The sequence below is a fragment of the Equus quagga genome, chromosome 2 (genome assembly GCF_021613505.1).
Source record: "Equus quagga isolate Etosha38 chromosome 2, UCLA_HA_Equagga_1.0, whole genome shotgun sequence".
Taxonomy (NCBI): Eukaryota; Metazoa; Chordata; class Mammalia; order Perissodactyla; family Equidae; genus Equus; species Equus quagga.
In genome coordinates this window covers 2,139,977-2,156,495 of record NC_060268.1, presented here as the reverse complement: position 1 = coordinate 2,156,495, position 16,519 = coordinate 2,139,977, and the positions used below count along the sequence as shown (strand labels likewise).

The following is a 16,519-nucleotide window of genomic DNA, read 5'->3' as shown; positions in this document are numbered from 1 at the left end:
CCATAACAGCAATAAAATGATTATTTTATTTTAATGTACTTTATGACACGTCATATCAGTCCTTTGGTGTAAAAAACATACACAAAACAGTTGAATTTAGAGAAAATGGCATGATTGAAATAGAAAATTACTTGAGATACTACAATGATGACCTCTTGGCTAAACTGAAACGCATGGTAATGCTCACAACCAGCCACTCGATTATACCTCTCATTGCAAAGCAGAAATTTTGAAGCTTGTATGAAACTAAAACACCAAGACAATAGCAATTCTGCTCTAACTATATCCCAAAGAAAACCTACCATTTATAAAAAGCCACAAACTCGCACTCAAAGCACTCATGAGTGAGCTGGCTTGATGAGGGTGTGTCCTCCTTGGCATGACCAGCTCTTTCCCTGGGCTACTTCAGCAGGAAGAGGAGCTGCCTGCCAGGGACACCCGGCCAGCAGGCATGGCCTGTGACCCTGAATGTACTCAGGTACACGAGGACTAAAGCCTTAATCCTTATACTCCTTGAAATCTTCACCATTGTCAGACTCTCAAGATGAGAAGGCAACTTCACTCCCCCAGAGCTGGCAGACTCGAGTGCTCCCCGGCTTCAGGAAGGAAACACCGACTCCCAGCAGCAGCTGAGGGTGACTGGCAGGAGCTGGGGGCACACCCATGGCTGCCCAGGGCGGGCCATCGCTACAGTGGAGTCCTAGCCAGGTGAGCATTCAGGCACCACGTTGCCAGATATGATTGTTCAAGAGAACTCAGAAATCTAGACTTTTATGAGAAATCTCCTAATTTTTAAACACTGGAAACTAATTCAAAATGTTTTTTAACACCTCAAAGGGGGAAAAAGAAAAGAAAGGTCTGTAGACTATATTCAACTCACAAGCCACCAGCTACAAGTTTACACCATCATTCAGCCTCTGCTCAAATACCTCGAGTGACAGGGAACTCACTCCTCTCAGAGAAGGCCCTTTTGGAATAGCTCTAATATCATGATGCTTTTGCTTATATCAAAGAGCTATATAATCTGCCTCTTATAACTTTCACTCATTAGTAGAATACAAAAATAAGAACTTTACATAACATGGGAATTATACTCTTCTAAGTGTTTTCCTATCTCTTATCTCAGTTGAACTTCTCATCAACCCCACAGATAAGTAAGACAGGTAGATTGGAAATTTTTCCCAGTTAACGCTGAAGTATAGAGATGCTATTGTACTAATCTGGGGTCAATCCACTGGTTTTCAGGTACATATAAAGCCCAGTCTTCTAACTCTCATTTTCCATTGCTCTTTGCATTCTGACACAAAGCCTGAGGCCTTGTAGTAACTGACATATAATACACTCTCACATTCATTACTGCCAGTGTCACAAGATTCCTACAGAGTTTAAGGCAAACATCTTTATACCTGGTAGTACTAGACGGTTCAGTGGGCGGGAATCCAAAGGCATTGACGTGAAATACTTGGTCTTCAAACCAACCTGAAGAAGATAAGTCACAGATCACTTTCTCTTGTCCAGTTCTCCCTATTTGACAAGACAAAACTACGGAACACAAAGCAATGATGCTAGGCTGCCTTCAGATCCAGAGACAGTCTCAGTTCTATAAAGAAATCTATGAAACAGACTCAGAAGTAAGACTTTTCAGAAAAAATTTTTTAAAAATAAATTTTTTTAAAAGGGGCCAGCCCTGTGGCCAAGTGGTTAAGTTCGTGTGCTCTGCTTCGGCGGCCCAGGGTTTCGCCAGTTCGAATCTTGGGCGCGGACATTGCACCGCTCATCAAGCCACAGTGAGGCGGCATCCCACATGCCACAACTGGAAGGACACACAACTAAAAATACACAACTATGTACTGGGGGGCTTTGGGGAGAAAAAGGAAAAAAAAAAAAGAAGTAAGACTTTGCCCTGTTTTGCCTCACAGTGCATGTTAGAGACAGAGAGAGAAGGGACAGAAATGTTTCATTCTATGACCCTAAGTAAAATCTGGGTTTTCTTCAATTTAATTGAAATATAATTCACAAATCGTACAATTCACCCTTTGAAAGTATGCAATTTAGTGGTTTTTAGTATATTCAGAAGTGATACAACCATCACTAATTTCAGAATATTTTCATGATCCCAAAAAGAAACCTCATGCCTGTTAGCAGTCTGAGAGTTATTTAATGTTGTCAAAAGCATGCTCTCGTAATCAATGTTCCCCCAAATTATATCACGTTAACACATGTGAACCAATGTAGAAACAGTTATCCTGTACAAGGAAGAGGACAGGAAAAAGGAGCACTGACTTACCTTCCGCCAAGACGAAGCATGACTCTGTGTACAACCCACTGTGGAACTGGTACACGGCAGCTGAGGAAAAGCATTCTAGTTCTATGCTTGAGGTGGCGATAAAGTCAAGAGACATTTTGGGCCCAAGAGGACTTCTAAATAATAAATTCAAAGACTTCACATTTGAAACTGTGAAGAGATCATAGCTTAAAAAGTTTTTGGTTTCAATGTCCCAGTGCCTGGTAATACTGACAGTACAGATCATCCTCAGCATGTTATAAACTTCCTCAGTGGTTTGTCTGGATTCTCTAAGGTAAGGTAGAATTAAAGTTTTTTTTGTCTCTGTTTAGGATTATGTCTCTAAATTCCTACCCCATGGCCATATGGAAGTTACACGGGGAACCCAAATAGGTCAATTTGAGAATGAAATATAATCTATTTCCCCAACTCATGTAATATAAATTTTCAAAAAACGGAAGTGAAGGATATAGCTTTACTAAGATCCAGCTGTACTGTTCCTGTGGGATCTTCCAGAAAAAATTTCCCCTAAAAAAAATTAAAAGAAATATGTCCACATGTATGTTAAAATGAATACTATGACAAAATAACTAAAATAACGACAATTTTTGACAACCGAATCTAGTTGAGAGTACAGTGGATTTTAAAAAATCAGAAATTCCTAGTCCAGGCTTTTCCATTTACTAGCCTGGTGACTTAATTGAGACTCAGACTCCACACAGGTACCTGGAGAAGGACCACTGCCCATCAAGAGACGGCAGGAGGGACATTCGCTTGCTGCCATAAGAAGGGCCTCCCCAGGCGCCTCCACCTGACAGAGTCGACAGTGTCTCCAAGGCACCAGGATGTGGTCTGCACTTTGCCTGTTCAGACACCCAGTACTCTCAGTTAAGCCAGTGGTCAGTGGTGACTAATTTCAGGCCATGCAGACTGGGGCCTGTATAAGACGCTCTTTCCTGATGTCTACTCAGGAAACCGAACACAGACGAAAGGGTTACTTGGTCACTGAGGCAGGAACCTTCAATGAAGGATATGTTCCCACACCCTCTGTAAAAACACGATATGTAACCGACATTTCATCAATCTGGGGCTGAAAACAAAAGTTTGATGCTTGTTCAGTTTAACTTACTTCTTTTAACTGGGTTATCATTCCAAGAACAATCACGTCTCCGATTTTGGTTGTACTGCCCAATAGGGTTTCTATTGTTTTAAGCTAAAATAAAACAAAATCAATTCTTAAAGACTGAAAATACATTCTTTTAAGAAACTAATTTTTTAATAAATAAGTGAATTTTGACTGCACATTTCAGTATTTACACCTACTGTACAGTAGAAAATCAAATAAAACTTAGAAAATAGAATTTTACCTACAAAACGCTAAAATATCAACTGCCGATGGCTTGGAAGAATCATGCCTAAAGAAATACCATATCAACTCAGGCCCTGACCAATGACTGAAGTCTCATACCATATTATTCTGAATAATGATACATACATTTATTTTTTAAATATAGAAAAGAATATAAATTCCATGTATTTTTATTTGGTCAGTACCTCTTGAAAATTAGTGGGCTTTTTTCAAAAGTTATATTCTAATTTATTTAATATCTTAATAGGCTGTCATTATTACTTACATTCTCAATCTGACCATTATATTTTTATCAAAAACTTAAAGATAGTAACAAGTGGGGCACCATTTAAAAAACCCTTTCAGATCCTTTTCTACACATAATCCTAAATATATGTTAATATACACATATATAATTTCTAGACACAAACCCATAGAGTTTTTGTTTTATTTGCAGAGGTGAAATCATACTATTTGTGTTATTCTGCAACTTAACTTTTTAAATTGAATAAATCTTAGACATCAGTCCATTTAGTTATGTATAGATACACTTCATTCTTTTTAATGCACAAAGATGTCTATAGTGTATGTATAACACTTATTTACCAAGCTCCTATTAGAGGATATTTAAGGTATCCCGAGTTTTCTGCTAATAAAAACAAGGCTTAATATTTCTGTGCATCTCTCTTGGCCCACTGAATGAGAATAAGTGTAGGACAAACCTCTACAAATTCCAGAAACAGGACTGCTAGATGAAAAGGTCTATAATTTTTCATTTTTATAGAAATTACCAGGTGGAGCATCTTTTATCTCTACCATATTGTGTTTTTTATTACAAATAATGCATGTTTACTATAGAAAAAATTGTTAAATATAGAGGAGGAAGAAATAAAGGCATACATAAGCCCATCACCCCATAATAATCACTGTTAACAGTTGATATCGGAGATCCTCTTGAAAAACATGAGCCTAAAGGAACACAGGAGTACAACGTACATTTAAAATAGTTTTAGAAAAATGAAATACTTAGAGATAAATCTGGAGAAAAAGATATGCAAGACCTGTCTCCTAACAACAAGGTTAGGTAAAGATTTCTTAGAAACAATACCAAAAATATGATCCATAAAAGGAAAAAGTTTGTAAGTTGGACTTCAACAAAATTAAGCACTTACGTTCTTCAAAAAGACTGTTAAGACAACAAAAAGACAACTTATAGACTGGGAAAAATGTTGCAATTCACATAAAATAAGTAAATAAATAAAGCAGCAGAGGAGTCCGAAGCTCTAACAGCACACCATTTCCGCAGTGTATAAAGGGGGAAGACCACACAGGTACCACAAAGGTAGCTTAAATGTAGATGCAACAGTTACATCAGGGATACAGAAGCAAACGGGTGGGAAAGACTGAAAGAATAATAAATTATTTAGCTAACCCTTAAAGTTACTTTGGCAAAGAGGAGAGGAGAAATAATGCTTCTGGGCTGTGGGCGCCTGAGTTGCCACAGAAACTTCATATACATACGAGAAAACACACAGTCTTTGGTAGGGAAATTTAAGCAAAGTCAATTTCCAAAACTTAATACAATTTTCTCTCTAGTAAAAGTTAAGAGCAGAAACTGTCAAACACTATAAATGTTTTCTCCTTATGGTGCTGCCATCGAACACGAATGTGAGCATTATCTAGTAGGATTGTTTCAGTAGCTATCAAGCTACTCATCATCATGAATTCTGGTCTAACACGGTAGAGAAGTTAATGGGCCTCTTCAGAACCTATTCGGAACCTCACAGAAATGGGGGGCCTAGACAGAAGTAGCTAAGGACTGTCCCCTGGCAGGGTTCTGGGTGCTGGAGAGGGGAGCAGAGCCACAGACGGGCTGATGGGGACTAGCTGTGTAGCTGGAACAGAAGTGACAGTGCCGTTTGGTAACCACTTTCCAAAGTTGAAGAGTACCAAAGTGGCAGGAGCACACAGGACAGAAGACATTCTCCCTCTCGCCGGCTCCTCGGGTCCCCACACCCTGCGGCCTGTCTGCTCTCATCCATTCCATAAAGGTTATTTCCTTAATGCCTGAAGTGAAATTTTCACTCCAACAGACACAGCACATTTTAGCTGAGCAAGTGTGTTGTGGTCACTGGAGGGATGGGCTGGCCAAGGAGTCTGAGTGAGGGCAGGAAGGGCCAGAAAGCCAGTGCAGTATCCAGCAAATGGACCAGAAGGACCAGGATCTGTGTCGGTGGCCAGAGAACATCTAGGGGCGACCACAGTCTCAGCACCTGCCACAGAGAAGGAAGTAGCGGCTCCTATTAGACACCGTAGGGCACAGGGCGTAGACTTTACCAAGAGAGGGCATGCGAGGGTCAGTTAGCTAGTTAAACAGTTACCAGTGGTTCATTTTCATTTAAAATTCAATACATTAGAACTAAGCAATGAATATTAAACTTGTATACATACACCCCCTAAATAACTAGGATAATGTTCTAACCTGGAATTTGCTTCCGCTTTCATCAGGGTGAGAACCAATCACTGGAGGAGTAAATAATTCATGTCTATGGGTCCGCTATAAAAAAGAAAGATTCACATGAATTGCTGAAGCAGAATTTTAAAATTAAGATTCATTAAAACAATACCCTGATGAAACTGTCCTTAAACTAATGTTACTATGACTTATTCTCAACAAATTTGAAAACCCACATAATTTAATGTACAAATACCTACAAAGGTAATTTTAAAAATAATCTTAGGACTAGCCCCAGTGGCCTAGTGGTTAAGTTTGACATGCTCCACCTCGGCGGCCTGGGTTCCACTCCCAGGCACAGACATATACCACTCGTCTCTCGGTAGCCATACTGTGACAGTGGCCCACATACAAAAAGAGGAAGATTGGCAACAGATGTTAGCTCACGGTGAATCTTCCTCAGCAAAATAAATAAATAAATAAATAAATAATGAAATTATTAAAAATAATTTTTTTAAAAGGTCTCCTGTGTGCCTGGCAGCTGTGCCTCTGGGCTGAGGACATGAAAACAACAAGCAAGTTCATCCTGAGAGCACAGGGACTAGTGAGAGAAGTGTCAAGAGGCCCCCCCACAACAGAAGACCCCAGGCAGAGGGGCCACCCAACAACATCCCAAAGGATGAAGAAGACTCTGCTGGTAAGAAACAAAAGGAGGCTGAGACAAGTCAGAGCAAGGGATGCATCCCAAGTCAAGAGTAAAGGAGCGTTTAGGAAGCGATGCGAGCTCTGTGCAGTGGCATCGTGAGGTGCGAGGGCAGAAGGTCAGACGCGGCAGGAGATGAGCTGGGGCATCTATTTGGGCAGCATCCCCCCACTGTGGGCCCTGTAGCTGAGGCAGGGCCAGTGCTCCTCCCGCTTCTACACAGACCACCATGGCCTAGCGGATCAAAGCACTCCATCCCCTTGGCCAGTGAATGGTTCAGGGTTGAGCAAGGGCCTTCAGCTGGGCCAATAAGAGACTTCTGCCAGAACTACTAGAAAAGAGGAACTCTCTTTCCAAGAGTAGCCACGGCTGCTAGTGGCCCTCTCTGCCACCTCATAGGGAGGGCTTGTTTGAAAGTAAAATCAATTTTAAAAAAGTGCTGGGAGACGGAAAGAGGTAGCTGTCTCATGACACAGTGTGAGAACCTGGAGGCAGACATGCTTGAAACTGGTGGGCCTCTAGACTTCTCCACAAGTCAATAAATTCCTTTCTCTGTTTTAGTCACTTTGAGTTTCTGTGACCTCCAGTGAAAAAGCCCTAACAACAGAGACTTTGTGTGCCAAGTCGAGAAGTTTATCTTCTAGATAATGGAGAACAAAGATTCTGAAGTAGGATAATAATAAAAATCAGATTCAATTTCAGGAAGACAACTGCAATAAAAATATGAATGGACTAAAAGTCAACCCTTTTATTTCACAGACAAGAAAAAATGAGGCTCAGAAGGGTTAAGTGACACACCCAAAATAATATGGTAGGCTTTAAAACATAATTTGTACAAAGAAAGAAAAAGGAAATGTGGTATTTACTGCACGTCTTCTCTGTGCGAGGCACTGTGCCAAGTGTGGCAGAGGAAATAAACAAGGAGCCTGCTGTCTGATAACAGGGACAAGCGCAAGGCAGGGCCAAGTCCAGTAAGCGACGTACATGTATACTGGAGGTGTCAGTGGATTGAAAGCAGGAAAAGACTGCATCAAACTGGAGGTTGAATGCAAGAGGGCTTCAGAAAGGAGGAGGAATTTGAGAACGGCCTTCCGGAATTAGGAGGGTTTCAACAACAGAGAGGAGAGAGAAGAGCAGCCTGGAGAGTGGACAGTATAAGCAAAGTCACAGGACAAGTGCAGAAACAGAAACAATGATTCCGTATTTCAGCTTTGGCTCCAGCACAGAGTATGCTTAGAGTAAAAGTAGAGATTAGGCCAAAAATGTGTGACGGAAGATGTCAAATATTAAGTACAATCTGTATGTAACTCATTAGGCAGTAAAATTCCTTGAAAGACTTCTGTGCAAAATCACGACAAGCGCAGAGCTACGCTTCGGGAAGATGAACGCGGCCATGTCACGCAGGTGACAGAAGCAGAGAGAGAGAATCCTTAGTGCTCATTCTCTCCAACCTTTTCTCAGTACTTATTCCTGCTGACCGTCTTCTCCTTGGAAGCTTCGTGAGCTCCTGCCATATGAGCCCCATCCCAGCCTGGCCCCCACACTCCATGCGCTTCCCTTTTCTGTTGCTTCTCTCTCCCGGGTCTCCTCCCTGCTGTTCCATCTACTACCCTGGGCAGATAAATCTCTCTACTCAGATCTCCCCCTTTAGCTCCAGATGCACATTTCAGCCGATAACCTACTAGCAACCTGAACTCAAATATCTAAAACAGAACCTGCCATCATCATCCCAGGCATACCCTTTTTCCTATCTCTTAACACATTACCATTTTTCCACCCGCCTACTCTCTCAGGCTCACAACCTTCCTTAATCCTCTGAGTCTTCACTCTCTCCCTCCTCCTTCGCTTCCAGTCAGTCACCATGAACTTCGGCTCCCACTGCACTGGTTCTGTCCCCTCTGCCTCCCCCCGCAGCCTCCTTCACCCTGTCATTACCAAGCCCTCCTGTAAGGCTTCCCTCACACTTCACCCCAAGATCTGCTGGTAGAGGAAGTGCTCAAAAAACCCAGCTGTGACTGAGTCTCTGGAATCCCACGGCTCCTTGTACAAGAAACAGAGGCCCACTTCTCAGAGTTGCAACTGGGTGCTTCCACAATGTGGCTGTCCCTGGCCTTTCCACACGTATTCCCCGCTACTCCTCTTGGTGACCCCTCTTCTCCATGCAAAGTGGACTGACCGCTCGTTCCTTCCTGCCGAGCCCGCGTTTCCCTTTGCTTTTCAGACAGTGCCACCACTTTCCCCCGACTCCACATGACCAGAGCACTCCAGGCCCAGGACAAACGCCATCTCCTTGAAACCTTGCCTCATTTTTCTAGTGAATGCACTCTGCTTGTATCTCTGTTATAGCACATTTATATTTCATTTCTGCAAATGTCTAACTTCACTGAGTGTAAGGTGCTAGAAGCTAGTGCAGTGCACTAGGCAAAGGCTGGCTCCAGAGTCAGACCGAGTTCAAACCCTGTCTCCACTTACTAGATGGATCTCTGGGCAGGTTACTAAGCTTCTCTAGACCTCGGAGCCTCTTCTGTAAAATGGGAATAATAACAACATTTATACATACACTGATGATGTGATGATTAAACAAGGTAAATAATGTCTGTTAAGGGCTAAGCACAGGCCCCAGCATATCAAAAGCATGGAAGGAACATCGGGTGCCATTTTTATCATCATCCTGATTACTAAGGAGAAAGTATGGATTTTTATTTCTGCATCCCCTATATGGTCTCAAACACAGAGAGCCCAACAATAGTCTATTGAATGACAAAAGTTAGACTACACAATTCCATCCTTTGATTATCCCTGAGTCTTACCCCCCAACTTACCTGGTGCAAAATGGTATATCGTTCACGAAACAGCTCTGCTTTATCTCTTGCTGTTCCAAATAAATTTGGTGCAGGGTGGTTGGTCATTAAAAGACTAGATAAAAAAGAAATATCATTTCTGACTATCATAATATACTAAAGTAGGCCAAATGAAACATGAGACTATTTTGAAAAAAGTATACATCTGAAATTATCTTAAAACCAATAGATGGTATACTTACGGAAGAAACTTTTTTCTCTCTGAATTGTACACAAAGCGTGGAATATCAAATGCTCCTATGATATTGAAAATATGTTCTCTGAAAAACATCCCACAAAAACACAGACCCAATTTACTAAAACATAAGTATTCTAGGTAAACATGAAAACTCATATTATAATATTATGTTACACATACTACTTTTCACTGGTCATGTACACAATTTGTTATAGTGTCAAAAATTATATGGGGGTAAAATTTTTAGCTTGTGATTTTCCTTTCAAGAGACAAGAAAGCATTGCCAATACTCTCAAGCAAAAGACAAAATTAATCAAGTTAACTTCTAAGTAAGAATGTCATCTGTCGAAAAGAGCATTTACATATAAAATAGTCACATCATAAAGAAGTCTCTCCCCGGGGCCTGCCCAGTGGCGCAGCAATTAAGTTCACACATTCCGCTTCTCGGAGGCCTGGGGTTCGATAGTTCGGATCCCAGGTGTGGACATGGCACCACTTGGCACACCATGCTGTGGTAGGTGTCCCACATATAAAGTAGAGGAAAATGGGCATGGATGTTAGCTCAGGGTCACTCTTCCTCAGCAAAAAAAGGAGGATTGGCAGTAGTTAGCTCAGGGCTAATCTTCCTCAAAAAAGAAAAATGTCTTTCCCCATACGCCATATGTACTACTTTTATGAGCTAAAATATTATTAAAGGATATGATTCATTTTCAACAATTTTTTAATCCAAAATATTATGCAAAAGTGTCCCAGGAAAAGTTGTAAAATAGAAAAAGGACCCCCAAAATTCTGGCCATAGCCTTGACACTTACAGTATTGCAGAAGGAACATCAACAAAATAATTTTACTTTCAGACACTGTTAATAACATAATCATGTTTAAAAGAGGTTTTAAAGAATTCACAGCACTACTGCATAAATATTCCAACCAAAAAAATCTTCTCCAAAATTATATCTGTTCATCATCCAAATCAAAAACAATCAAAAAACACTCATGCTAGCCCGGTGATAGCACTAAGTGTACAGCAGCAGAGAATCTGGACTTGAAAAAACCTAGAATCCAGCCACAGCTCCACCTTTCCTGGTGGATCAATCTTGGCAAATTATCTAACCTATCACGCCATTTCTTCATCTATAAAAATGAGAGCCTCTCTCTTGTGCTATAATATAATGACTTTCTGACCATTTACCATTCAGTCCCCACGGCCCTCTACGTCAGCTGACTGTAGCATATCAACTGCTTGACAGAGACAACAGATAACTTTAATGCCCATTTTAGGATTCTAATCCTTTCACTTCCATGCAATCATTTTGAATTTCTATTGATGGCTCTAGGGGCATCAATAGCCCCTAGCACCGTAAATAATGAGTTTGCAAAGGTAAAATTAAAATTCCTCGATTTCTCTATGTTTTAGCGGCTCTAATAAGTGCAACAGGGAAAAGATTAAAACTACCAACCAAAGTAAGGTCATGGACTCCTTTCAATGATTTCCGTTGCCCAAATAGGAAAAAATTACTAAAGTTAAAACTATCTCCCTGTCCATTTTTCCTAATGTTTCCCTCCCAGTTAAACCCCGTGAATTTGGAAAGAAGTATTATATTCAAAGGAGGAGAGACAAGAAGGACACTAGGGAAATAAAACCCAGAAAAATCACTGCCTTCCACATTTCTAACTCTAATAGCATGAGAAAGGGGCAAGAGTCATAAACTGAGGTTCTACCCTCACTTGCCATTCACCATGTGACCCAAGGTAAGTCACTGAATTCTCCGGACTCAGCACTTTCCTGAGAGCAAAAGTAAATTGTACTTCTGAATGTTCACTTCAATTCATTCATAGCTTGCAGAATATAAAGTCAGATCAGCGGGTAAGTGGCAAAAGTTGGTAATGGTACAAACACCACTATCGTCTCAAATACTACGAAAAAGTGAGTCCTTTAATAATGAGGTTTATAATGCAGGCTACCACTTAAAAAAGAAACACTGAGAAAAAAGACCACTGCAGAAATAATGACCAATAATTATTATCCCAATAAAATAATGCAAAATAAGCACTCAACAACACCTCCACGGGGAGGAAAGTCTGTTTATCCACATACATAGTTTCATCCACAGACTGACTGCACTCCTGGACGGCCGCCTCCACTGCAGATCGTTCGATCATGTTTGATGACACTGAAAAATTTCAAAGTCAAATTTTAAAAAGAGGCATAAAAATCAGTTCTTTCCACAGATAGCTTTTTTCCTAAAAATAACCTGCAAACACCAATTCTGATACTTTCATTACATAGTTTTTAGGAGGAAAGAAGTGTTAGGTCAGAATAACAAAAGCTGTATCTCAAATACCTTAATTTCCACACTTAGGTACACACGTAATACCTTAATACACAGTCAAATGCATTACTTCTCTTAGTCCTGTTTAGTAACATAAATTCAGTTATAAAACACTCCTGTAAGAGCAAGCTGCACCCACGTCTATGATTCAGTGCTCTAGAAGAGTATTTCTAGAAGAGTATTTTTTTCTAGAAGAGCATTTCTCCTTTGTAGGCCCATGCTAGGGTAAAGGTCATGTATTTAACAAAAAGACGCCTAAAGAAAGGCTGAAGAAGGCAGAGTTAGCCCTGCTCACTTACTCTTTTTCCCCCTAAACATTTAGGAGCACCTAACTTAAGTAACAGGCCTGCAGAGTGACAAAAGGGACCATAAAGGACCGGGTCAAAGCCAGAAGTCAAGTGCAGAAAGACGGCGGTGACAGCTCCACAGGGGCAGAGCTGTTGAGAGTCTCCAGCGGAACTAGAGGTCCCGCCCGGCCTGGGAAGAAGCGCTCGCAGCAGCCTGGCCCGTAACGCGGGACATCTGCATGCGGAATCCACCTTTCTCCTTCAGCCTACAGACCTAACTGAGGATGCAGACCTACACAAACAGCTGAAGAGCTATCAGAAGACGTCACCTACAGGGCTGCTTTTCAACCGCATCGATGATCTTTTCCAGCGCATCTTCAAGCTCTACTTCACTGACAGACTGAAGAGCCTCTGTGAGGTACTTAATCGCCTCACTGATAAGAGAGGGAAAGAAAAGACAAGGCAGGTCAGTGGTGATTAAGGCTAAAAGTTTTATGCCAAAACTAGCAAACACGCATCCATCTGGATTGAAAGTAGACCCACTCTCTCCTCCCTGCAAGGAGGGCTCAACTTTCCTGTGCTTCCTGGACAAATTCTTCCTTCGATCCCCTGCCAACATCACCGTTCTTACAGCCCCGAAGCACGTCCTTCTACGAAGAAGCCTTCCTAGTCCAGCCCACTGCTGCCGTCTCCCCTCCCTCCTGAAACGGTTAAAATCCCCCTTTCCCACACCTTAGAGCTGATACACCAGTCACCTCGTACTAGTCATTGCCTCACATTTAAGGCAGGGCTCCGTCTGCTTCAACGTTCTGAACATAACACTCAAACATGTATTTATTAATCTGATAATGCATTCCCTTAAAGTAAATTCCAGTAATTTCAATAGTAAAATCAGAAAAACACTAGGCTAGAGAAAACTTTGACATTTGGATATGGTCATAGAAGCAACGCTCATGTTAAAATCACATGAATCGGGGCCGTGGCCGAGTGGTTAAGTTCTCTCGCTCCGCTGCAGGTGGCCCAGTGTTTCGTTGGTTCGAATCCTGGGCGCGGACATGGCACTGCTCATCAAACCACGCTGAGGCAGCGTCCCACATACCACAACTAGAAGGATCCACAAACGAATATACAACTATGTACCAGGGGGCTTTGGGGAGAAAAAGGAAAAAAGTAAATAAAATCTTAAAAAAAATCTAAAATCACATGAATCCCCTCACCTAAAAAAAACTCAATAAAGCTGAAATTTAAATTTAAAAATGACATGAATCCCTGATTTAAATATCACTGCTCAGAATGAGCACTGCCTACTTAATTAGCTCATTACATGCCATTCTGTATTCACAGCACACCACTTTACACTTTACGTCAATATTATTGTTGGAGTCATCACACGACTTGTTCTATACCTCTGGTTGCTTATTGAATGTTTCATGTGTGGCTGCCACACCCCTCCAATTTAGTATAGATGATGCTTCTTGAGAACCGGAGCTGTGTCATCCTTTGTCAGAGTGCTAAGAACACTCAAGGTGGCCCATAAACACTTGATGATTAAGTCCCTACAATCACACACTTATTGGGTGAATCCTGGGACAGCTCTTAGGATCTTAGGGCCTTCTCAAGGCCCGTGAAGCCATATAGGCGCTGGCCCCTGCTGAATCTCACTAGACTCAGCCAGCATCTCTGGTCTTCCTGGGGCTCTCCTGCCGTCGGGGCTTGACATGGTCATTTCCCCTCATTCTTCCCTTCACCTACTCAAGTCCTGCTCATCCTTCAACACTCAGCTCAAACCACTTCTTCAATGAAGCCTTCCTTGACTCCAGAGCAGCCACCTTGTTATACATTATCACAGAACTTCTTTCACAATTGAACTTAAATTGTGAATTATTTAATGTCCACAGTAGACAGAGTTCTAAGATGACTCATAATGATCCACGCCTCCTGGTAATCACACCCATGTGCAATCCTCTCCCCTTGAGTGTGGGCTGGACCTAGTGACTTGCTTCTAACAATAGAATATAGCAATTGTGATGAAACATTTTACTGTATTGTAATTTTAAAAATAAAATTTCTAAAGTGACAAAATGTCACTTCCTTGATTAGGTTACAAAAGACTGTGACTTCTGTCTTGCTGGCAGAACTCTTGCTGGCTTTGGTGAAGCAACCTGCCATGTTAGAAGGGCCGACATGGCAAGGAACTGAGGGAGGCCTCCAGCAAACAGCCAGCAAGGACTGAGGCCCTCAGTCCAACAATCCTGACAGCCACTGAATGAGCTTGGAAGCAAAGCCTGCCCAAGTGACATCTGACATGACCCCATCTTGACGGCAGTCCCGTGAGAGACCCTGAAGCTGAGGACTCAGCTAAGCCAACCTGAATTCCCGAACCACAGAAAATGTGAGAAAATCAGTGTGTATTGTTTTAAATCTCTAAGTTTTGGGGTAACTTGTTACGCAGCCATAAATAACTAATACACTATCTGCCCTGGGAGCTCCACAATGTCTTACTCTCTCTTGTCCTTCCTTGCCCCAGAACAGGGCTTTGCTGCTAACAGATCTCAGAGTATTTCTGACTGAGTTAATTAATGAATGACAGCTTAATATTAAGTCAAATTCTAAGTCAAAAAAAAGAAAAATTGATTGATCAATCGCTCATATTTTCAAAATGTCAGGGATCAATGAACATACTCATTGCTTTCTCCCAGGGCATATCCTTGTTCACCACTAACCCAAAAGCAAAGTTAAAAGGCCCGTAAAACTCATCCTTAAAGCAAAAACAAAGACACTCTCCACACACAGTAAGAGCAACCAAAACGTGGTACAGAAAAGTATATTCCTTCCAGCAGGTATTTAAACATGTAAAAAATATCAATTCTAAAAAAGAAGAGGCAGATTTAATGAGAAAAATCTTGGAAAGCTTCACTCTCTAAGTCCTAGAAAACACGGATATGGCCAGGAAACCTGACTATCAGAGAAGTTCTAAAGGAAATCTTTAAAAAAAATAAAAAACGAGGACACCTAGGAACAGGCTTCGAACCTGCCCACTTTTGAGCCCTCCAGGAATCACACCCGACCCAAACTCGGGAGGGCGGGGAGGGCGCAACCTTCAGCCACAGAGCTGTCGCCGGCCCCGCACCGCCCTCTCCCGGGGCCCCCACCCGCGCTCAGCAGCGCCGGCGGAGGCTGCGACGGCCCCACCGTGCGGGCGAGACCGAGAGGAGCCCGGGGCACAGCGCCGCCCGGATCCGCCGCCCCCTGCGCAGCGCGGCGCGGGCCGGCCCCTCGCCCCGCCCGGTGGGCACTTCCCACCCCGCGCCTCGGGGACTCCGGGGGGCGTCGCAGCCCCAAGCCCGGGCCGGACCCGCCCCGCGCCTTAGAGCCTTTTAAGGGCCGAACCCCTTCTCCGCCCGCGGGGCGGCCTGACCCTGGCCCTCCCCTCCCCGCGGCCAACTCACCCGCGAAGGAGCAGGCCGCGCAGCTTGAAGGCTGACAGTGCGCGGCTCCGCAGGCGCTCCGGCGCCATGCTCGCGTTTTGGCGCCACGGCCGCGGCCCCGCCCCCGGGCCCCGCCCCTAGCCGCCCTGTCCCCCATTGGCCCCGTCCCTTCCTGACCCCGCCCCTAGAAGCCCCGTCCCTTCATAGCCCCGCCCCTAGCCGCTCTGTCCCCGCCCCTCATGGCCCCGCCCCCTCGTGGCCCCGCCCCTCGTGGCCCCCGCCCCTAGCCGCGCAGTCCCCTTTCGGCCCCGCCCCGCTCGGTCCCCTTCCCTGCTAGGGGCGCATGGCACCTCCCCCGGCCTGCGGGCTGGAGGCTGGAGCGGGAGACGACTCTGCCCTTTTTTGTCGCCCGGAGACTGGAGGCGACAGCGTTCTTCGCTGGGGTCCGGTTGGGAACGTGCTGCCCTTATCCCAGGTCCCTCGGCGAGACACCGTCTCAGCTCAGCCCTCGACCTCCCGCGACCCGTCGGGCTCTGCTGGGACTGGGGGCCCCTGTGGACCACGGTCCCTCCTTCACACCCCCGGCAGTGCCCGGGGCCCCTGTGGACCACGTTCCCTCCTTCACACCCCTGGCAGTGCCGGGGG

The 16,519-nt window shown here is 43.6% G+C and overlaps 1 protein-coding gene across 2 annotated transcripts in view; it reads right to left on the bottom strand.

Moving 5' to 3' along the window:
• Positions 1-15,972, bottom strand: part of POLE2 (DNA polymerase epsilon 2, accessory subunit) — a 28,496-nt gene extending 12,524 nt beyond the window's left edge. For both annotated transcript variants that reach the window (XM_046649063.1, XM_046649069.1), the window contains exons 1-10: positions 15,896-15,972; positions 12,780-12,880; positions 11,925-12,000; positions 9,834-9,911; positions 9,613-9,706; positions 6,115-6,189; positions 3,414-3,497; positions 2,756-2,812; positions 2,288-2,336; positions 1,407-1,479 (exon numbers count right to left, since the gene is read on the bottom strand). In XM_046649063.1, coding sequence (XP_046505019.1) covers positions 1,407-1,479; positions 2,288-2,336; positions 2,756-2,812; positions 3,414-3,497; positions 6,115-6,189; positions 9,613-9,706; positions 9,834-9,911; positions 11,925-12,000; positions 12,780-12,880; positions 15,896-15,963 — 755 coding nt within the window. In that variant the 5' untranslated portion in view covers positions 15,964-15,972. The remainder of the gene's footprint in view (positions 1-1,406; positions 1,480-2,287; positions 2,337-2,755; positions 2,813-3,413; positions 3,498-6,114; positions 6,190-9,612; positions 9,707-9,833; positions 9,912-11,924; positions 12,001-12,779; positions 12,881-15,895) is intronic.
• Positions 15,973-16,519: the final 547 nt, after the last annotated feature.